We start from the raw sequence: 21,944 nt of genomic DNA, 5'->3' as shown, positions 1-21,944 counted from the left end.
TGTTACAGCAAAGCTACTGCTGAATGCTGTTATATTATTATTCTGAATTCTCACACTCTGAAAACATCAATGACCCGACACAGTCACCTGTAACCAGACGTGACCAGTATTTCCTCAGATATCCAATGTACACTCGCCAACCTCTTCACCGGGTACACATGTTCACCTGCTCCTTCACCAATATCTAATCAGCCAGTCACGTGGCAGCAACTCAGTACAAGTAGACACATAGACAGGGTTAAGATGACCTGCTGAAGTTCAGCTGAATTTTAGTGACTTTGAGTGTGCCATTGTTAGTGGTGAGTGTTTAAGAATGTGCTCTGAGCTGACAAGAAGACAATAGAAACTCAAATAAGCACTCGTTACAACCAAGGTACGCAGAAGAGCATCTCTGAGTGCACAATGCATCAAAACATGAAGCAGATGGGTGCTGCTGTCAGCAAGCCAGATGGGACTCAAAACCATAATATTTGAGGAGAAGAAACAGAGGCTACAATTTGCACAAGCTCACCAAAATTGGACAACAGAAGAAGGAAAAATAGTGCTGGTCTCATGGGTATATATATATATATATATATATATATATAAAATGTTTTTTTCTTTTTGTTTATACGGCTTTAAGTCATGTCCCAATCTAGCACCAAACTGAACCAAACTGAAACAAGTAGTTGTACTTGGTCCTGTGACTCAGGAGAAAGAAGAGCAGGTCACTTATGTAATTGTAAGGTTGATGTTTTGATCTCTGGCTACTCTTGTCTGTATGTCAAAGTATCCTTGGGAAGATATTGAACCCTGGATTGCGCTCAGATGCATCCACTAGTGTCTGAATGTTAGATAGAAACCACTAGAAAAAGGTCCTTGTATGAATATGGGTGAATGAGTCATGTTCTAAAAAGCGCTCTGAGTAAAAGAGTAGAAAAGGTGTCATATAAGCACTAATCCATTTACCATTTAGAAAGTTTTTTATTACGGATGAAATAATTTATTTGATTCTTGGTGTCAAGAAAAACTACAAAGTGAAGTAGGTTCATTAAATTGTGAGTCATGGGTCTTTTTTAATGTGCGGGCGCCATCTAGTGAGGGATCACAGGATTACACCAGATCTGACGAATTCAAGACCTCATTTTTAAGTGGATAGGTCACACGGGGAGGTCACGGTTTGTTTTAGACCACTCCAAATTATATGTAGTTGTTGGTGCACGTGTACATGTTTTATGCTTTTTAGGGCAGGGGTGTGGGGGGGAGTGGGGAGAAAGAAATGCCCTCAAAGCAGTTACAAAGTGACAGATGGGAATCCGCGTCACGTTGCAAAAAAATCCACGGGTGACATGCACACAGAGCTTCGAGCAAAGGTTTCGAGTCTCGCTGCACGCGCGCATCTTCACAGCCTGCGTCCTCGCCATGACAACCGGTGTTCTGACAAACCGGCTCGCATCACACACTAATCCACCGATGTTTATTTTTAGCAGCGAGCCACTCTCGTTCAGCACACGTCCCATGTTCATGCCGTCAATTATTCATATGTTTTAGGCCTGCAGCGACCACAGAGCGGGACTAACACAAGTCGGAGTTGCGGGATGCCGAGAACCAGCCAGGGTGCAGAAATGCACCCGAAAACTGGCAGACAGCAGACCAACAAGCAGCCAGCTGCACAGATAAGGTGAGCCCAGCTGTGAGAGTGTGTGTGTGTGTGTGTGTGTGTGTGTGTGAGTGTGTGAGAGAGAGAGTGTGTGTGTGTGAGAGAGATTTTCTTTCGTTGGAAACTCGGCAGTTTTATGCGAAAGCTAGCTTGTTTCTGCGTGTATTTTTTCAAATTTCACTGAATTTTAATGGAATTTGCTGGCATGCAGTTACACGAACACGAAGCATTTGTAGTTGTGTGTCACCAAAAGAGGTGTGAGCAGACTTTATGCTATAGGATACACTCTTTTCAGTTTTAAAATGCTATGATGGATTTGGACTGGCGGTGCTAACTCCAGCGCCGAAACCCAAAAAAAGCCCGTTATTTTGCTTTTTTGAAATTAAAGTTGAGTTAAAGTACATTTAAATACAATTTTTTAATTGTCTGAACCTTGATGCCATTGCTGTGCCGGATTTTGGTATCAATCCAATACAAAAATACATACAGGGCCAGTATTACCTATACTATTATCGATATTTATGACATGAACCGTCACAAATTTGCAAAATCTAAACACATTTTAATGACTACCAAATCACTGATTTTTACTTACACGATCGTTATTATTCTTATCGTCATTTCAGTGTTTCATCTATTTTGAAGCCGTTTTTATTTTATGTTTATTTTTAGAGACTTGAGATGTAAATGGGCGTGTCTCTAAATCACTTTGGATTCATTTCTGTTGTTTAAATGTGCTATAGGCTATAAATAAAATAGATGTAACAGTCAGGCTCAGACATTTTTCAGTGTATGTTTAAGGTCTACTTGATGCAGGCTGTGAAAAAAAACCCATTTTGCAGCCCCTCTCCCTTTAAGCCATTTTCTGATTGGCAGCCTCTGTAACCAGAAGGTCTGAACAGCAGGTGGGTGGAGGTGCTGTGCTCACAGCCTGAGTTATGTGCCTGTGATGGCTATATTAGGATTATTTTTGTCACTGACACTACAGAGCCAAGAATAAAGAAAAAAGGGCATGAAAGTGGGCGTTTAGAGCAGCAAGCATCCTAAACTGTTGCCTCACAAGGATTATTTTGTCATGTGTGTTACCATTATTTGAAACTAATGCATGAAAGGCAAAAATAGATCCCCTTTCAAATGATGATGCACTCCATAAACTTTCCAGGAAGCACTCTCTGAAACCCCAAACACAGGCCTCCATGACCACAGAGTACCAGGAGAGGTTCCTTCCTCCCACCTGTTATGTAGCAATCGTGACAACGGCAGCAAAGAAGAGCCCTTACCATCCGCTGAAGGGGACAAGTCATGAGATTACCTCTTTGAGGTATTTTCTTTTCCCTTTATAATGTCATTAGATTTTAGTTAGCTGAGGAAAGAGATATTTCAATTTTGGACAGTGCGATAAATCTGGCTGGCGCTCTGCCCACGTGCATACAGCAACTGATGGATGGTTTCTCAGCTAAATAAGACTGAACTGGCCATGACAACATTTCAGTGCACAAAAGAACATAAAGACGACTGTGCAATCTTTGCTCTGAAATCAGCTGATTAATGGTAATAGGGAAACGAGTTGTTGGTGTGGCATCTTTCTCGTTTTCTATCATTCATGAAGTAAAAATGTGTTGGTCTGCCAAAGAAAAATGACAGATTTTCCATCATATGTCGTGTGTTTCAGATCATTTTACATTCAGCAAAAATGGATAAAAAAGCCACCAAAGGTCCCACAGCCACCAGAGCCAGACTACAGACAATGCAAAGGCCCACTCAGTGCTGCAAACCATCCGGCAAACCAGACACCATCCAGGACTGACTACATGAGCATCTATCAAAGTAAGCAACTTCAAGAATATTACTGTGAGATATCAAGGAATATGGCAAAATTTGCATCCTGAGTTAAATCCGCTTTGTTTTTTCCCCTCAGATGATTTTAAACACTGGGAGGGCAGCAAGCGCCAGCCAATCATCCTGAAAGACAGTCTGACAGTCAAGCATGGATTAGGCAACATGCTCGCACTGGCGAAGGAACCAGAACGCATTGCAAACACCACCAGCTATAAATCGGATTACATCCCCCACCCAACAAACCCCAGACCAGTCAAGCTGAAGCACTCTAACCAAAGCAGCAAGGATCTCCCGCTGGAGCCGAGACTGCCCTTCAAGCCAAAGCAGCCTTGGTCTACACACCAACACCTTGACAAAGGCAGTGATTTTTTTGAGAAGTTCAACAGTTGTTCCCTTGAAACCAAGTTTCAGGGCCACACCACAGATTTCTCTTCACCAGCAGACCACAGCGTTCACTGCCAGGTGAAAAATCTGCCAGCCCTCGAGATAAACGACGTCCCCCGCCATGCAGCGAGTACCGTGACGGACGACTACAGAGTCTGGCATTCGCCGCAAAGCTTCACCACTGTGAGAACCACTTTGTCAGTGGGCAAACCTAAATCTCCTGACGACAGCAAAGCCAGCCCAAAGACTTTGAGACAACACGCCAAAATACACAAGGCCGCAGCCTGTAATTCCTCCAGAGGTGCCACACAGAAACCACAGAGTCCTGCAGACACTGAACTGCTTTCTAGCTTCGAATGCTCCACAGAGAACGGAGAATCTAAGATGTACTGGTACAGCGATTTGGGCCGAGGAGGGACTTGGCCTGATGGCGACAGCTGTATAGACCACAGCAACCAAATAATCAGCTGCATGGTTTCTACCAGAAACTAAGGTGGCTGACAAGGTGTGGTCCCGCCACATATTACCTCAGGTAGTTTCTACTTCTACAGCAATAAAAAAAGGAAAGAAAAAAAAAAGCCATGAATGGGGAGATTGTGTAAAATCAGCTATTTTTATACTCGTAGGCGTCTCAATTTCACTCTTATGTAATCTTAAAAGTGAGAGGCACTTTATGGGAAACAGGTTTAGACAGACAGATGTGGACTTGCTCCAGATAATAAAAGGTGCGTACACTTTTTAAAAATCAGTCACTGTTTCAGTGAGAAGTAATCCAATCTGCTTAAATGACCTCAACGTGTTTCATACAAACCTCAGGAGCACTTTCCAAACTTTTGCAAAACTATGTTGTGAATACACCACAAATGCTGTAATCGTGAAATGACATTTTATTAAAAAATAACACAAGGCATTGTCTTAACTGAGAGAACTTCCAACTCAGTTATATTTACATCTATACAGAATCTTTTTTGTCTTTTCAAAGTCCATCAATTAAAAGTATGGTGCCAAAACGTCTGTATTCCACATGACCTTACCTGCTCCAGTGCAAGAAAAAAAACTAACTAACGAAAACAAACAACAACAAAGCTAAAGGCTATTCCTTTAATCTTCTTTATGAGGGTCTGTTCACTTTCTTCCAGGTACACACCAACACCAGCGGTCCTTTTTAAATCACATCATGTTACGTCTACAGAGTAGAGTCTCGCTCGGCTGTTAAAAACTAATTTCAGTAGCTGTCAGTCGTCATCGAAGTGGATGTGCTTATTAGCCTCCTTGGCGCGGGCGACGATGATCTTTTCGGCTTTGGATATGAGCTGAAAATGTGACAGGAAATTAAAAATGAGATGAGATAGCAGATAGACAACAGGGAGGCGTATGTATGAATGGGTGCGCTAACGTGATAAAATTACTCCAGGTATTAGTGACTTTTTTTTGTCCTGCTGTGAGTATAACACATGAAGGTGCAGCGTTTAGCTGTAACACTGACAAAGAAAGTCAGCTTTGTGTGCGTGTTTAAAGTTGTTTATACACATAATGTAATAAATAATCACAGATGCACTGATGCACACTGCAGCATGTATGCAGATTTGAGTATTTCACATTGTAAGGTAGAGCTCACCTTTTCTGTACCCCGCTTCTTTTCCCTTGGACGATTCAGTTTGACCTGGCGGTCCACGAGGATCTTCTGCCAGTACCTTTGTTCATGGTCACCTTTAAAAAGAAAGAAAGAAACAGAGTGAAATTCATTAAAGGACGCCTTTCACACTTTTATCAAATCTTTTGTTAAAAAACACAGAAGCCTGATGGCCCGACAGAGCATTTTCTCCATCATCAGTTATGAAATCCAGACAAAATACAATTTTTAAAAAAGGGTTTCAGAGAAAATAAGGAAATAAAATTCACACCTGTGAGGATCTCCAGCTTCCAGCTATGCTCTTTCTGCAGCTCTGCTCTGATGTCGCTGACTGCTCTCGCTTCCTCTGGGCTGTGAAAGCGGATGTGTCCCTCAGCGTCTCCTTCCAAGATGTCAACATAGGCCACTGGAGAAATTTTACACAGCGCGTCCTACACACACAGTGTCATTCGGGGTTACGGGAATCATCGTCTAATGTGGATACACAACTGAACTGTGGGGCTGCACCACATCATGTGTTAAAACAAAGGATTACTTTGAGCTGTGAATCATGCAAAGCTACAAGAAAAATAAAGAAATGAAGACGTGTCCGACCACATTTGGTCCACTTCAACAAAGGTGATGAGAGTACCTTGATTATCTTTCTCCCTGGTAGCGGCTTGTTGTCTGTAATCTTCATGATGACCCCACTGACAAACTGAGGTCCTTGCTTAGCTGCCTTTTCACTTTTGTTATTCTCATCAACTAGACAAAAGGCAAAAACACAAATCAGTTTAATTTCATAGGTTTTAGTGCTGAAAGCTGTAAATGTATATAGTTCTAAGATGAATGAGATATACATTTCAATAAGCTTCACTCAGATTCTGGCAGCTTGTTAATATACACAAACCGGCCACTATATTAGGTACATGTTTCTAGTACTGGTCTGGACCCAATTTTGCCCTCAAAACAGCCTCAAGTCTTACATACTCTTATGAGTGGCACGCAGTGTGGTCTTCTGCTGTTGTGGTCCATCTACTTAAAGGCTCCAGGTGTGGGGCATTCAGAGATGCTCTTCTGCACACCTCAGCTATGATGAGTTACTGTAACCTTCCCACCAGAGATCTGTGTGACTAGTTGACTAATCTCTATTATGACTCGTCGTACTAGTCGTTTGATCTAATTGTTAACATTTATTTGATGTCCAGTGCCAGTAAGTTGTTGTGTCCAAAATGTTATGCACTCGTCTGCCACCAGGTGGAGCTGCAGCCCCAACAATGTTGTGCAAAAATTCAGAACGATATTATCAAGCTAAAGAAATTAGCTTTCTCCAAAGGGTGGATGGGCTCTGCTTCAGCAATAGGGTGAAGAGTTCAGTAGTTTGGGAGAGGCTCAGAGGTGAACTGCTACTTGTCCACATCCAAAGGAGCCAGTTTGGGTGGGTGCCTCCTGGGTGAGGTATTCTGGGCCTGTCCTACCAGGAGGAGGCCCACGACACACTGGAGAGATTACATCTCTTGTCCCAGTGTTCCCCCAGACAAACTGAAGGAGGTGGCTGGGCAGAGGGAGGTTTGGACTCTGCTTAAGGGTGCCGCTGTCGTCATATTATATTTGAACTTTTATTGAAATTATTGTTATGAACTGTAGAACAATTTATTATTTTTCAGCTATGAATTTGCCATATTTTAATAATACTTGAACGTATTTTGTAAGTAACACGCTTTCGTACATTTAACATCTGTTTTTTTTCCTGTTTCATTATGTTAGAATAGAGCACACAGTATCCATAATAAACAATGGGAGTTTCTACACAGGTAAGCAGCACTTAAAGGATGATTCATCACTGTAAGAATTCATTGTTGTTATTAAAGGCTTCAAATGCCTTTGTTTGGACACTTTTTTGCTATTATCCATTAGAAGGTCCTAAAATTTCACTTGATATCTGAGTATTTCTTTGTTTTAAACTAGTCTGTTAGTCTCATTTGTTTTTTCCTTGTTTAGTCGACTAAGAAATTAGTCGCCAGGAACATCCCTACTTCCAGCAAACTTGAAGTCTGGCCTCTCTCTCCTGAGTATCCCCGCCATTCACTGGATTTTTTTTCCCTTTCTTTACACCATCATGTGTAAACCCTCGAAATAGCTGTGTGGGAAACTCCCAGCAGATGAACTGTTTCTTGAAAACTAAGACCCGCCCCTATGACACCAGCAACCACGCCACATTCAAAGCCACATAAATCACCTTTCTTCCTCATTATCGTGACGCTCAGTTTGAACTTCAGCACGTTCATGTTTGCATGCACCGAGTTGCTGCCATGTGATTGGCTGATTGGATAATTGTGTTAATGAGCAGCTGAACAATCTGTCCTTTTCAGAGTAATGCTGTGTGATTTCTGGTGCGATGTTGAGGAATGTTGTGTAAAAATTTTCTTTAAATTATTTTAAAAAACTTTCCCAAAAATCCAGAATAAAATCTTTGTCAGTTCAGCATCGTTGTTTCTTGTTTTATCACACACTTTTGTTTTCAACACATGGAAATTTCAGCACTTGCCCACTTACTGCAAATGCCACCCCAGCTAATGCCAAGTTTATTGAGACACGCAACATTGGAAATTTTATGGGATTCTCATTATTATTGTGGTGCTTTCTCAACTTACCTGTGGATATAAAAAAAGAGGTATGTGGGAATTATAAAGGAGGATGGGGGAAACATTTTTAAAGTTAGAGGCCTGTAAGTGAGGTTTGGAAGAGAACTCACCATTTGCATCCTGAGGGTCACCATCTGTCTCCATCATCTTGTGCTCCTTGTCATTTATTTTATTCATGCACTTCTTCAGGGCTGACATACTGCTTTTCTGCAAGGTCAGGTACTCCTGCTTTAATCCAAGCCAGTCTTTCCTTGATGTGGAAAAAGAAGGAATAAACAGGGCCGACAGAGTGGGTTCAGTTTGCTAGTTATAAAACCTTTTACAATTGTATTAAGTCGTTAGAACAAGGGATGCAGGTTCGTACTTTGAAAGCACCCGGAGTGGGATCACTTCTTCCCCAATTTTCAGTTTCTCTTTGTGCTTCTTTTTTCTCTTCCTTTTTGCTTTAATTGTTGAGTCATCTCTGTTTTCTTTCCCCTTCTCAACAGCCTGCTGTGCGTCCCTGTGAGTGGGCGACTCTATGAGGGGAAGAACAGAATTAACACAACAACCGACTTTTTGGTTTGTGTGTGAAAAGACAAGTTTGACCTTAAAAATGAGGAACAATGAGGAGGTAAAATGACAAATAGCTGTCCCATTCTTTTTTTTACACTGGTGGCTTAGAGACGACTTACTACTCTGTGCTCCGTCTTTCTCCCGCTCCCCACCTTCACTTTCGCTGGTTTTTCTTATCTTCGATGGTACGTCGCTCTCCGATCCCTCCGCCGTATGTGACCGCCGTCTTTTCTTCTCTGACAGTTTGCCCGGTGTCTTGTGAGCGCCGGTGGCCTCTGGGTCAAAATCTTTCTTTTGCTCAGCCGCCTCCGCTTCCATCGCCTGCTCTTTGACTTCCTCTGCAGGCGCCTGTGCCGTGGCACCTTCTTTCTTTTTCTTCTTCTTTCGCTTCTTCTTCTCTTCTTCTTCACCTGCAGCACATGGATGTAAAGAAGCCAGGATAAATACACGTTGCAGCGCTATCCTTTACTTCAATATTGCAACGGCGCCAAATAAAATCACCTATCCGAGATGGTGGATTGTCAGCCGAGAGAGAAATGGGCTTCCTGTGCAACGTCTTGGGGAAAATCCCTGGTTTCCTGGGAGCATCTTCAGGAGGATTGTTCAGCATCTGTTTGAAAGATCAAATTCTTCCATGATCTTCTGTTTCAGCCAAAAAACAAACACCACGTTAACGTCAACGACATCAAAGCTGTGGAAATATTCCCACTGAGTTCTCACCTCTATAGCTTTCTGTGCTTGCTCCTCTTTCTCAAACTCGACAAAAGCAAAACCCTTGGAGTCCCCAGAGGACTTGTATCTGGGGATGCTGACATAAACCACATTTCCACATTTTGTGAACACTCTTTCTATCCAGCTGTGTGTCACATCCTTTGGCAAAAGTTCCTTAGAAAAAGAGAAGAATAAAGAATCATTAGTTTGGGATCCAAGAAGAATTTAGAGCAGGTGAACAACAGGGAGAAGATGATGCTGTTCAATAATTGGTCCGGATTGAAACAAAGAGTGGATGCACCAAGCACCTTATCCTCTCTTTTTAAAGACTTTCTTTTTGCTTGGCTGCTGTGATCTTCAGCCCTCTACCAAAAGTACAGCAGCTGGTCTCCTCAGAATCCAGATGTGTACAGACCGTTAAAAGAAGAGGGGACGCTACCCTCTGGGAAACATGACCCTGTCCTGACTTTTATGAGACCTGTTGCTGTCAGTCTGGGTTTATTAACATTTTAAACAACGTCCCAACTTTTTTGGAATTGGGGTTATAGAAATTTGAATGACAGGTAGGTGGGGCGTAGTCACAGCTGTGTGCCTAAGATGACCACATTAACACATTACATCACATTATTATCAGAGAGAAATGTTGCGTTCAGGTGTAAAGTATAGGATCGTTTCTGCTCTCTTTAATTGGTGATAATTAAAACAGTGGAAAGTATTAAAATTCACGTGAAAAGCAAACATCTCAAACAGACACCAGAGGACTTTTTCTTTTTTTACCACGTAAACCGTGCGGCTGTCCACGTCATTCGGTAGTTCCCCAATTGGAAGCTGACGCCTTACTTTAGTTCCCTCGAGGTTGAGCTGAAACACACACACACCTTTAAATGATTCTATATTATGCAAATACTTTAAAATAAAATAGAAGTTATAAAGCATTAACAAAATGAAAATTTGCTTTACAGTACCTCAACTACAGATGAATTTTTTAGCGCCCTGGCAATGAGCTTCGTGTCAGTCGTCAGCTGCTTCATTCGATTGAAGCTCGCCAACACAGATATATCAACATCTATAAGAAATAATGTGTGGTAACAAGTTTAAGGCTGCTCTCAAGTCAAAAAGATTCAATGAAACGTATAAAGTATTGATAGCTTCTTACATCCACTGTCAGACTCCTCCATAAGCTTTTTCAGAAAGCGGTCCTTGCTCAGGTTGACGTCGCCAAACCAGAATTCCACTTGCTTCTTCACCTCACTGAGCAGCTGTTTGACTCGGGACCTCTTCTTCTTTTCCGTCTCCTTCTTGCTGCTGGGGTCTGCTGCCGCAGCATTGGCAGCTCCCCTCTCTGAGTTAATCATCTCGGGGCAGGACTGCAACAAAGACGCTTGTGTTGTTATAAGATTAGAGCCTGTACTATGGCTCTAATCTATGATACAACACATATCAAACAACATTCAGGTTTTTCTGATCTAACTTGTGCCTGGTCAGGGCCAATGCTGCTGTGAAAGGTTTAATCCAAAATTTAGACAGATCTGGAGACTCACAAGAACAACAACAGCAAGTTACAAAGTGCCATACCATTAAATTTAAGTACAGAGATACATAATCAACCATATGATCTTACATTTAATAATAGGTGTGATGTGCGAGTGCCAACTAGTTTAAAAGAGAGTTTCAATAATCAAAACCACCTTTTGCCCCAAAACTGACATAAATTATGCTGCTAACTCCAAATCCTGCTTCGTAGTAATATTTATATTAAATTCGTGGGGTTTGTTTGCACGATTTGCCCACTCTGACCCATTTTCAGATTGCACACTCCATATCGAACACGCCCCTTTTATAATGCCATCATTTTATTGATAAAATTATTGGTAAAAAAACGTATATATAAAGTGTTAGTTTGCATTTAGCCGCTCTTTACTAAGTGCACGGGGGATGCCTTGCTGCCAGGCTGGTGGTTAGCTAACACTGCCGTACAAGTTAGTGATTGGAAATTCGCGGGTGGTGACTTAAAAAAAAAAACCTTCCGTCATGCCAAAATTTTTAAAGTCCGCCAGATTTTTTCTCAACGTTCAGGAGACCGAAAGATTCACATAACTCACCGCGCTCCAGATGCGAAAACAGTCCAGCCTAACACCGAGTTCACAAAAATAACAAACCAGCAGCTAGCGTGATATCTTCGTGCAAACGGCGCTGCTTCGCAAAGTAACGTCGCACGGTAAATTCGTCATAAGAGCGAGCGGCAACTTACACAACTTCCGGTGAATAATTCCACCGTAAAAAAGCCAACAAATACGAAGGTTGTAACATCCACATTTTATTCTGCAAACTAGTGAATCTAAATGTAAGATAATATAAAACACAGCACAGTCTACCTAATCATTCATTGAATTTGATAGTAAAATAATAGCAATAATAACGACAATAATAATCACTTTATACACATATTAAAAATATGTCAATAAATAATTTGTAAAAAGGCTTTTAGAAATACAATAATATTGATAATGGATTCAATGCTAGTTATGCTCTGTCTTCTTCAACATTAACATGTTTATTTTTTTATTTTCACTACCACTTCCGGTCTTTTCGAAATTTTTCAATTTTCAAAACTTTTTTAGTTTTATTTTGTATTCAGTCCTGTTTATTTCTGTTAAAGTCAGTAAGGTGAAAGTGATCTATAACAAAAAAAAAAAAGTTTTCAATGCATAGTAACTATCATTCTTATATTTACTTTTTCTGCACTTTTACAACATGGCCGGTTAGCTCAGTTGGTTAGAGCGTGGTGCTAATAACGCCAAGGTCGCGGGTTCGATCCCCGTACGGGCCAGTTACTAATTTTTCTTTTTTTCTACCTTTTTTTTCTACAAAAACCACTTTTCAACTGTCTGCGAAGGTTCTCAGTCATCCAGGTCATCGTAGTCTAAGGAGCTTGGAAAGAAAAGCATTTGAACCCCAAGAGGGACAATGGACCCCCTAATGACCCTTTTTTCACACCTTGGCTTGTGCGATTAGGTAGATGATCACTGGGGGTCCATTGTCCCTCTTGGGGGGACACTCCCATAGTGCTTAAATCTGGGACTCTCCACCATTTGACCTTAGAACTGAAGAAGCTTCCCGGATGAGAGGTGAAACTTCTTCAAGCAACCTAAAGAAGTCCAGACGCTTTTCTTTCCAAGCAACTTAGACCACTTTTCAACTGCTTAGTAAGGCAAATATCTAGAAAGCTAATCATGGAGGCAGCAAGTTCATGTATTTAGGCATGCGCATGATTTGAGTGACAATGACATGGCATGGTTGTTGGTGTCAGACAGGCTGTATATGACGAGCATCCCTGGGTATAGAAAATGAAATGGGTATTGAACACTGGGTGTCATTAAAATCTGACACAAGGAAGCTGAGGCCACATTTCACATGGGTTCAGCCTGCTCTTGCAACTGATTTAATGGCACAGGGAATATTTTCTTGGCACACCTGAGGCTCATTGGTAATTATGACTCCAGTGTACTCGCATAGCTGGCTCATGTCAAAAATCTCAGATCATGTCAAACTGGTTTCTTGAACATGACAATGAGTCTACTGTACTCAAATGACACCCACAGTCACCAGATCTCAATCCAACAGAGCACTTTTGGGATTTGGCAGAATGGATACATCATGGATGTACAGCCAACAAATCTGCAGCAACTGTGTGATGCTATCATGTCAACATGGACCAAAAATCTCTGGGGAATGTAATGAAGTGTAAACTACCATTTATTATGACCCTACTTCTGGATGTCATGATTCTCTACTGTGAAAACAGAAGTAAAGAAATTACTTCTCTGATTAATGAAACTGATTTGATTTCCCTTTATCCATTTTGAGACTTGTTTGCAGGGGTGGGAGAGGTATATTGCTTTTTAAAAATTATTTTTATGATTATTACAGTTATTATATTATTATTACTGTCTTCAAAAAAAAACAATCACAATGCAAATCGATAATTTATTAACAGCTTGTAAAATAAGGGCAGTTTTGTTTCATCATAGGTCCAAAATGCTGTCAAACTTTTTGAGCTTCTTGCACATGTCCTCCTCGGTACAGCTCTCAATTCTGCTCTTGATGAGCTGTGAAAGTTGACTGTAGAAGGTCTTTGTCCACTGGGGTTCGAAGTGGTGGGTCGATATGTTGCACACTTTGTGAAGTACCATCAGTAACTTCTCATTGCTGCTGACCTCACACCTTTTAAAAACCCATTTCTGCCACTCTGCCCACGAAGCATCGTCTGTGAAATTCACAGTGATGCTGCCCTTGGTCTGCATGCTCTCTGGCTCTCTGTCAGTCAGGTCATTCCATATCGCCCTATAGGAAGAGGGAAAGGGCATAAGCGCTAGGAAAATACAAATCAGTGAGGTATTGTTTTGAATTATTTGATTCAAAATTCAATACTCACACAACGTTTTTCAGAGGATCTGGGATCAAGTCGCTTAATGACAGCAGACCTCTGTAACTCAACCGGTTGCCCTCCATCCTGTTCCATGACAGGGGGAACAATAAAGGTTTTTCATATTTACATAAAAAAGCATACCTTTAAATATAAGCATAGTTTATTACAATATAGGTGTAATCTATGACCTTTTAAAAATTCTTAAATCAAGCCATCACAGTCATCCTCGACACTGGAAAACTCCCATTTCCTCAAACATCAACATCATGTGCCAGGATAATAAAACAACTCAAAAAGTTTCTTACCACAATTCCTGAAGCTTTTTTTTAACCCCTATTGCACAAGCAAGGACCAGAAGCTCGTCGTCACTAATGTTTGTCCACCCAAGTCTAAGAGGAACAGAAAGGGTGACATCATCTGGATGATTCTTTGTCATACAATGTTTTAAAAAATGTGGTAAAACTAACTAACACCTTACCCGAGGTATGCAATATTCTCCGATTCCTTCAACACATCAGCAATGACCTGTACTGCTTCCATATCAAGGTTGTTTTCTCCAAGCCTTAAACATGAGATGGAAAAGTAAATACATATTGTGCATATGTGGCGCTCCATAAGCAATTGATAAGGTTTTATATCAACCACATGGAAGGGTCTATCAAAGCTTGGAAACTGAGTTTTACCTGAAACTCACCAAAGACTCTCACATCTACCCAAAATATGTTGAATATCTCTGAGTGTATCACAGCTTATTCCAGTCCCAGTAAGATCCAGCTCTGATATTTTACCCTCGGTGAGGTTTAGGAAATACTTGATAGCATTGTAGTCCATTTGAGATAGCGTTTCATCGCTAACATTAACTCTTAGCATCTTTGGTTGCACATCAAGTGCTAACGAGGGGTCCTGTTGCTCAAACAAGCAGTGCAAATGGTTTAGGATGTGGGCTCCACTTTCACAGAGAACTCTCAGTTCTCTGATGATTTTCTCACGATATGCGTTCACTTTTTCTTTGTGGCAGCAAATTCCCACCTGCCTAGATAGAAAACTGGCATTGCGCTCAGAGAGGATTCCAGAGAGGAAGCGGCTGAAAAGGTCCAAGTGTCCACTGTTGGATACATCTCCGGGACATGATGTGCGCTCAAGTGCGTCAGGCAAAGGGTGATCCGTCACCGCACAGTAAACCGCAGCAAAGAACTCTTGAATAGTAAGATGAGCAAATGAATAGACCTCTTCAGTGAACCCAGGTTCTTCTGCGATTGTCTTGTCGAGGAAAGCACTAACGAGGCTGGATCCTTCTAATGCTGCCACCTCTTGGTCGCTGCTATAAAATAATGTTTGATGCTCCAGTAGGTTTTTGAAGGCAAGTCGACCCAGCTTTAAAACAGTATCAGACAGCTGCTGGATGGCCCCCGCTTTTTGGTCTTGAAGACATGTTTCAACTCTCGCTTGGGTGTGAGATCGAAGCAAAGCCACCAAGTACTGCACGTAAATATCCGTCATGGTCTTTGGGCTTCCCCCACAAAGATCTTTGCTCTCTTTGAGGATGCAGCAGACAATGTAGCAAAATGCAGGTATGTAGCACAGTGTCAGCATTAGTTCGTTTGCAGATACCACTGAGAACATGCGGTCAGCAAGGGTGTTGTCTTGGAAGTAACGAAAAAAGAAGTCCTGAACTTCGGCCAAGGAGAACCCTGCAATGAGCACAAAGCGGTCAATGCAGCCCACAGGGATGTAGCTGATAGCTGCAGGCCGACTTGTGAGCACTACAGAAGCATTTGGTAGTAGTTCACCCTGCATCAAGCTTCCAATAACCTCCATAACCTCTGCATCTTCATCTGGCTCAGTTACAAAAGAGTCCACGTCGCAGCTCCTGTAGTGTCTGAACTCATCAAAGCCATCCAGGATGATCAGCAGTTTGTTGTCATTTGCCAAGATGTTATCCAGTTCTTTAGCAAGATGCCTGTTTTTGCGCAAGATCAGCTCTCGTAAACTTGTGGGCTTGTCAATCAGATTCAAGTCTCTGAAGGTCATGTGTATGATGAAGTCAAAGGCAAGGTGGTCCTTGTTTCCCCCAAAATCAAACAACATCTTTTGCACCAGGATAGTTTTTCCAATTCCAGCCACCCCCGATACCAGAACCTTCCTGACTGGACGAACTGCCTTTGCACATAAGAACAGTTCAGCTGGTGTGATTTTCTCATGCACTGCTGACTTCTGTTGCAGACACAGTCGCTTCTGTCCAAAGGTCAGCACCTCATGTCTTTTCTTTTCTAATCCCTGGTGTCCGTCAACTAAGAGAAGATTGACATAATGTTCGGAAAACTGAATTTTCTCTCCGTGCCGGGTGTTGTAGAAAAGCATGCTCTCACTCCTGCGCCTCAGGACTTCTTTGTGTTTTTGTTTCACTTTGCTGTACTCTGTAGAAGAAAAGAAGCTCAGTTTAATTTTCCAGTTCCAATCGTACGTACTTGTGACCTTAGAACATGGTCGTTTGAAAAGTGCCACATGACACACTGTGGACAGAAATGATGCATCATGTGCATTTTGGGAGTGTTGTGGGATGCTTTTAAGTCTGAAAATTATCTCAGACATTTCATTTCATTTCATTTCATTTATTTATTTATTTCACACTTGGTACAACAGTTCAAACAAACCAACCACACTTTCTATCAATAAAGCACTACAACTACAACCATGTGTGAAAAGGAGCAGGAAGAAGAAAATATTCTTATTAAACATAGTTGGAAAAAATATATATAGGTATTTTCTAAATCAAAGTAGCAATAATATAGTGTAAAAATACTTTGTTTAAAGTGAAAGTGCTGTGCTACTCACATAAAAGTACAAACGTATTGGCACCAGAGCATACTTAGAGCACTTAAAGCACACAGTATAGAGGATAGTAAAATACATGATATGAAGCAAATCATAATGATCGATTGATTCAAAAAGTAGAGTAGCTTTGCAATAGAGCCCGAACTTATTTTATTACTTCATATACTACTGGAGAGTTTAGCCTAAAATATTATAGCATCATTTATTTTTACATTTTATTAATTATTTTATTAATTTTATAAATGCAATGAAAGTTTTGACTCCAAATTACAAGTATAATGGAGCTAATCATTGAAATATCTTTAAAGTACATCAAGATTCTACTTTTCAATTCAATTCAGTTTTATGTATACAGCATCAAATCACAACAACCATTGTCTCAAGGGACTTTATATTGTAAGGTTAAAATAATGGAGAGAAAACCTCAACAAACGACCCCTTTTGAGTAAGCACTTGGCGACAGTGGGAAGGGAAAACTCCCTTTTAACAGGAAGACAGGTCTGGCAGAACCAGGCTCAGGGAGGGGCAACAGTCTGCCACGACCTGTCCGGGGTGATGGGATGAAGACAGGATAAATTTCAGTACAGTGCTTGACTAGACTGTACTTACAGTATAAATGACCATTCTGTTTCCCCCTTTCAGACACACCCCTGCCAACTACAGTTAAGTGAAAACCTTATCTTGAACTGATCAATGACATTCCTGTGGCTAAAATTGAAATTGCATACCTCTGGACTGAGGTGGATCCGCTTCTCTGGAGTACTGATAATGACTTTTAACATTAAGAAAAATCCTGGCCGCTTCCTCGCCTTTGCACTCCAGGATATCCAGAACCTTTCTCACTCTCATCCGGGGACCCAGCTGACACAACACTTCCTCGCGATCATCTCGAGTGAACACTTCCCGACACACTAGGAATTCTACCAGAGAGTCGACCTGTCCTTCTAGTTCATCCACAAGGGAAACTCGCAGTACCCTCACTGCTGTCAAACAGGAATGATGAAAATCCTTTTCCACCATAATTTAATGTAAAACAGTCCTGGGAATGAATCAAAAAACGTCCTGGTTATATAGTCAGATCATAGCAAGAATTTCCTCCTTTTGAAGCCAACAGGGATCTTGTGAACTGCTGTTCCTCTCCCAAAGTTGAGAAACAGAGAGAGACAAGTTTATATCAGATATAAAAAAGGGAAGTGTCCCTTGTCATGATGACAGCACTTCTATATGCTGAAATTCTTGCTCTTGTTATTTGTAATGCAGGCATCAGTGTCGGTTAATGTTGATCTCTGACTCCATAATATGGACTTTCACATGAAAATATATATATATATGTATAGAAGAAAGAAGAGCAATCACAACAACCAGATTATAAAAAGGAATGTATTTGGTTTTATTTAACGTTAAGGAGCAACACATCAAGTCACCAGCAGGGGGTCCCCATCGCATGCACATCAACTACCATCAGCCGCAAGGAGAGACCCACCCCTGTAATATTTACAGAAACTTTGCTCAGGGACACACAAGGAAATAAATAGTTTAAATGACAGCACAAATATCTACATAACTTAGGAAATGACATGTGATACAATATTTTCCTCTTGTGATATCACATAACCGCACCTCAGCGTAGGGCCAAGTACTCTTCAGCTAAAGCTGGGTTGCACCTGATGACAGTGAAGCTCTGTGGAGCCCAGGACGCAGCGACCAAGTCCAAACCGTCCACACGACACATTAGTAATGATCACTGCAAAGCTTCCCATCGTACGTTCACAGACATGTAAATATGACACTATGACACATGGCGGACTGGATGAACTTTATCAGATCTGCGTGTGAGCGTGTGTAACTTCACAGAGTGGTCAAAGGGACACGTTTGGCAAATATCTTTTCAAGAAATATCACAAAACAAAATACTGAAACAATGCAACTTTACAAACTACATTTAAAAAAAAGAAAGAAAGAAATTAACTCTTCAAGCCATGTTTTTAACAAAGACTTGGATGAGTTCTGAGTGCAAAATCTTTTTTTTCCCAAAACATTATTTGCTTCAGTCGTACACCTCCTATAGTGCAACCCATGCAAAAAAAAAAAAATCCTTATTGAGACTTACCCTCTAAAAACTACAATCTGACTCCCTTGCTGCTTTGAAAGACCAGTTATTATGGTTTAATTAATTTGATTAAATGTAAACTTTCCATGTAATTTTGTAACATAAGTACATGTAAAATGATAAATTTAATGTAATCTGGTCAAATTCAAGTTACTTGATATATGGTATACATTCAGTTTATACCGACCACATTTCCCTTACTGATTAATTATTTGAATAAATAAACCTTTGATTTTATGTATTTTTGTTGCATTTTGCTCAAAATTATTGTTTTATGTTTATGAATACTTTTTTCCAAGTGTGGCTGGTACTAAATGTGTCCCAGTTATTTAATACTAGGCTTTATTTTGTCATCGTTCTCACTAAAGCAGCATCATGCTGGTTTTCAGTTTTCCACCCCTTTTTAACCCAGTGCTACGTTCATAAAAGATCACTTAGCATCAAAATCCTAGCAATAGGATGGGAGGGAGGTTTGGAGTCTTCCTACACCCCCGTTCTCTGCGGCCTGCTGGAGTGGGGGGGCTGGGAGGAGGAGTTGGCCATCCGACTGGGGTCTGGAATGTGGGGCCTCCCTGCTGCTGCGGAGTCGGGGCGGTCTGCTTCTCCCCACCGCAGGGAAAAGGGTAACACCACCTGGGTCTGGGCGCAGTTTCCCCCTCCAGGGGCAAGGGTACCTAGACCCGGGGCTTAGAGTATGCTTGGGGAGTGTGATTGTGTGTACAGTGTCTCTCTATGTCTGTCTCCACGTTGGGTGAGTGTTGAGAGCATGAGGGTGGGAATAGATGTTTGTATCTGTGTGTGCCTGTTTGTCTGTGTCTATATGTCAGGTTGGGTATCAGACGCCACCTCTCTGGGGACATCTCAGGCCCTCCAAGGTTTGGAGGCCCATCTCCCCCACCACTTCCCCTGCCGGTGGCAGACGCCCTCAGACATCGGTGCATTGGTGGTTCTTTGTGTCCGGGGGTGGGCGCCCAGGTACCCACCGGCTCACTCCTTGGCGGCTGCTTATCGGGGCACGGAGCCTGGGGCTCGCTCGGGCCACTTCGGGGATGGGGTGCCCTCGGCCTCTCGGCCCGGGGCTCGGTCACTCAGGCACAGCTGGTTGCCGGCGGAGCTCACGGGCACGTCACTGCAACCCCCCCTGGCTTCTGCTCCGCGGCTGCTGAGTGACCCCTCATCTGGGACTCTCCTCAGCTCTTTCTGGGATAGTGGCGCGGCTGCCCCTCTGTGGGTCTTCCTTGGTCTCTTGTGTTCTGGGGGCCTCTGGATGTCTGGAGTTTTGATCTCCTCCATACCTGCTTCATGCCCTGGAGGTCGGGGCAGTGGCCCCCCACACCCTCTAGCAGATCATTACATGAAGGAACCTCTTAAAAACAAGCGCGTTCATGCTCACAGGTGCACACACGGGTGATCACACACACAAACTACACCCTTTTTGGCTCCTACCTCAAAGCACACTGTGCACTGTCGATCTCACGTGCTGCACCATAATGTTTAATATTTAGTATTTACTGTCATATTCCCATATATCATTGTGATCTTGTTTATTACTCTTGTCTTCTTCTGCTTGCTTTCTTTTTTCTTTCTCAACAGGTGATCCAGGTGATCGATATGTATTTTTTTTTTGTCTGCTTATTCTGTTGGTTTTTGTTTTTTGCCCTTTTTCCCCGTCCCTCTTCTCAGGGTTTTTTTTTTTCTTTCCCTCTTTCTTTCTCCCCTTTCTTTCCACCAGTCAAGTCTGTCCCGTATTCAGCAAGTGAAAATAAAATAAACAATAAAAGGTGAATCAGATGGACCATTACGGCAAGGCTGGGATGGTCCATTTGGTAAAGTAAATCCGTTGGGCATCTTTCTTCGCCTTTAGACAATAATTCTGATGGCAAAAGAACCAAACGGGACAGGTTAAGAAAAAAAAAAAAAAAAAAAATCCTAGCAATAAAGACAAACACAGAGCTATCCAGTGGTTATCACAAGCTTGGATGCAATCATATAAACTTAATTTGGCGTGAAGTGATTGTGTTTCAGAGGAACATGATAGTGATCTTTGCTCGGGAACCTGAAACCGAAGATTACGTTGCTCAGATTTTGTTAATGTGGACATGACCGTAATCACGGCTTTTAAGGCTTTAGTTCCCCTTTATGAAACCGCAGAGTTCCTACTGCTCACACTGGAAATATATCTACTGTTTGGGACACAAAAGCTGTTTGTACGAACTTCAGATTTAAATTAAAAATAAAGAAGTAAAACCAAAGCCTTCATCAACAGACGTGGTTTCCTCTCGTAGCAATAATTTTGAATTCAAACCCACGTATGGCATCTTTGAGAAAAGTCGATTTTAGTCACTTTTGGGTATGACAAACAAACATTCCTCCGCACTCGGGAATCCAGGAGCGATCGTTGAAGACATCGGAGGGTGCATAGAGGTTCTTTGACTTCCGTGACACCTTCCCTGACCTTTCCAGATTTTTCACCACCGTTCTCACTTCTCCTTTCAGGTGTTTCGGCAGGAGAAACAGCAGCGGCTCTTAAACTGGGGGAGCAGGCAGAGCTCCAGCTGCCGCACCTTCTCACAGTACCTCGTACTGTCCCGGCACTCTCCTGCTGGAATATACAGAGGATACGTTTTACTATGCACAGTCGTGGCTGTGGGCTGTAGTGCTTAGATATATTGTTGGAAATTTTAGGTCCAGTGCTCTAATTCATAAACATTTGGCGATCTTTCTCTCACTGTGGTCTGTGGCTTTTTCGAATTAACCGGCACATTGTTTCTGGAAATACCTGACGCTGCAGAGGCTTTTGTTGGTTTTTTTAAGGCAATTTTTCAGCGCTTTAAGCACCGCGGGCAAAGTTTCCTTCACCAGTTTTGTAATGGGGGGCCAACAGACAAGTTAGAGACGGATACTGCCAAGTCTCATCATATGAAACCACAGCTATGTTTATTATGGGCCCAAGTGCAAACACCACTAGATTGTCTTTTCATCTTTTGTTTTGGTTTTTTAGTTGAAATAAAGGTAGACTATTAGCAACTGCATTTAACTAAAACCACTGCAACAATTTTGTGTTCCTAGAAAACAAAGTTTGACCCATCAGGCGTCATTGGTGTGAATCTTTAATAAGGCAAAGATGTCAATGTGATCAAAAACATGCAATAAGAGGATTCAGTAATTGCCTATGAAGGCACTGT

The 21,944-nt window shown here is 41.8% G+C and overlaps 4 protein-coding genes and 1 non-coding gene across 10 annotated transcripts in view; 2 read left to right on the top strand and 3 right to left on the bottom strand.

Moving 5' to 3' along the window:
* Positions 1–1,346: 1,346 nt before the first annotated feature.
* Positions 1,347–4,872, top strand: LOC100692396 (uncharacterized). Of its 2 annotated transcripts, XM_005468154.4 has the most exons (4): positions 1,347–1,660; positions 2,802–2,960; positions 3,312–3,466; positions 3,558–4,872. In XM_005468154.4, exons 1-4 carry the CDS (start codon positions 1,578–1,580, stop codon positions 4,352–4,354), a joined length of 1,194 nt encoding a protein of 397 aa, XP_005468211.1. In that variant the 5' UTR covers positions 1,347–1,577; the 3' UTR covers positions 4,355–4,872. The 2 variants fall into 2 exon arrangements, with proteins under 2 accessions (XP_005468211.1, XP_003459112.1); XM_003459064.5 differs by lacking the exon at positions 2,802–2,960 and having other exon boundaries at positions 1,365–1,660.
* On the bottom strand, positions 4,732–11,630 carry larp7 (La ribonucleoprotein 7, transcriptional regulator). 2 transcript variants are annotated; one of them, XM_005468152.3, is made up of 13 exons: positions 11,488–11,630; positions 10,542–10,752; positions 10,351–10,451; positions 10,163–10,246; positions 9,395–9,559; positions 9,176–9,284; positions 8,794–9,084; positions 8,484–8,637; positions 8,230–8,369; positions 6,127–6,239; positions 5,767–5,926; positions 5,481–5,572; positions 4,732–5,175 (listed from the first exon to the last, which is right to left on the bottom strand). In XM_005468152.3, the coding sequence occupies exons 2-13, from the start codon at positions 10,738–10,740 to the stop codon at positions 5,098–5,100; spliced, it is 1,686 nt and encodes a 561-aa protein (XP_005468209.1). In that variant the 5' UTR covers positions 10,741–10,752; positions 11,488–11,630; the 3' UTR covers positions 4,732–5,097. The 2 variants fall into 2 exon arrangements, with proteins under 2 accessions (XP_005468209.1, XP_005468210.1); XM_005468153.3 differs by having other exon boundaries at positions 8,827–9,084.
* A 511-nt stretch (positions 11,631–12,141) lies between these two features.
* On the top strand, positions 12,142–12,215 carry trnai-aau (transfer RNA isoleucine (anticodon AAU)). Its single transcript has one exon. It is a non-coding gene; the product is annotated as a tRNA-Ile (tRNA).
* A 1,174-nt stretch (positions 12,216–13,389) lies between these two features.
* Positions 13,390–17,932, bottom strand: LOC102081300 (NACHT, LRR and PYD domains-containing protein 3). Its single transcript, XM_005468178.4, has 6 exons — positions 17,378–17,932; positions 14,509–16,231; positions 14,293–14,376; positions 14,120–14,203; positions 13,821–13,898; positions 13,390–13,729 (listed from the first exon to the last, which is right to left on the bottom strand). The coding sequence occupies exons 1-6, from the start codon at positions 17,667–17,669 to the stop codon at positions 13,411–13,413; spliced, it is 2,580 nt and encodes an 859-aa protein (XP_005468235.3). The 5' UTR covers positions 17,670–17,932; the 3' UTR covers positions 13,390–13,410.
* Positions 17,933–20,655: 2,723 nt separating this feature from the next.
* LOC100692940 (ADAMTS-like protein 1) overlaps positions 20,656–21,944 on the bottom strand; it is a 98,882-nt gene continuing 97,593 nt past the window's right edge. For 3 of the 4 annotated variants that reach the window (XM_019348328.2, XM_019348329.2, XM_019348330.2), the window contains one exon: positions 20,656–21,361. In XM_019348328.2, the coding sequence (XP_019203873.1) occupies positions 21,252–21,361 (110 nt within the window). In that variant the 3' untranslated portion in view covers positions 20,656–21,251. The remainder of the gene's footprint in view (positions 21,362–21,944) is intronic. The other variant, XM_005468150.4, reaches the window with a different exon arrangement.

The sequence above is a fragment of the Oreochromis niloticus genome, linkage group LG3 (assembly GCF_001858045.2).
Source record: "Oreochromis niloticus isolate F11D_XX linkage group LG3, O_niloticus_UMD_NMBU, whole genome shotgun sequence".
NCBI classification, from domain to species: Eukaryota; Metazoa; Chordata; class Actinopteri; order Cichliformes; family Cichlidae; genus Oreochromis; species Oreochromis niloticus.
This window is presented reverse-complemented; position numbering and strand designations above follow the sequence as displayed.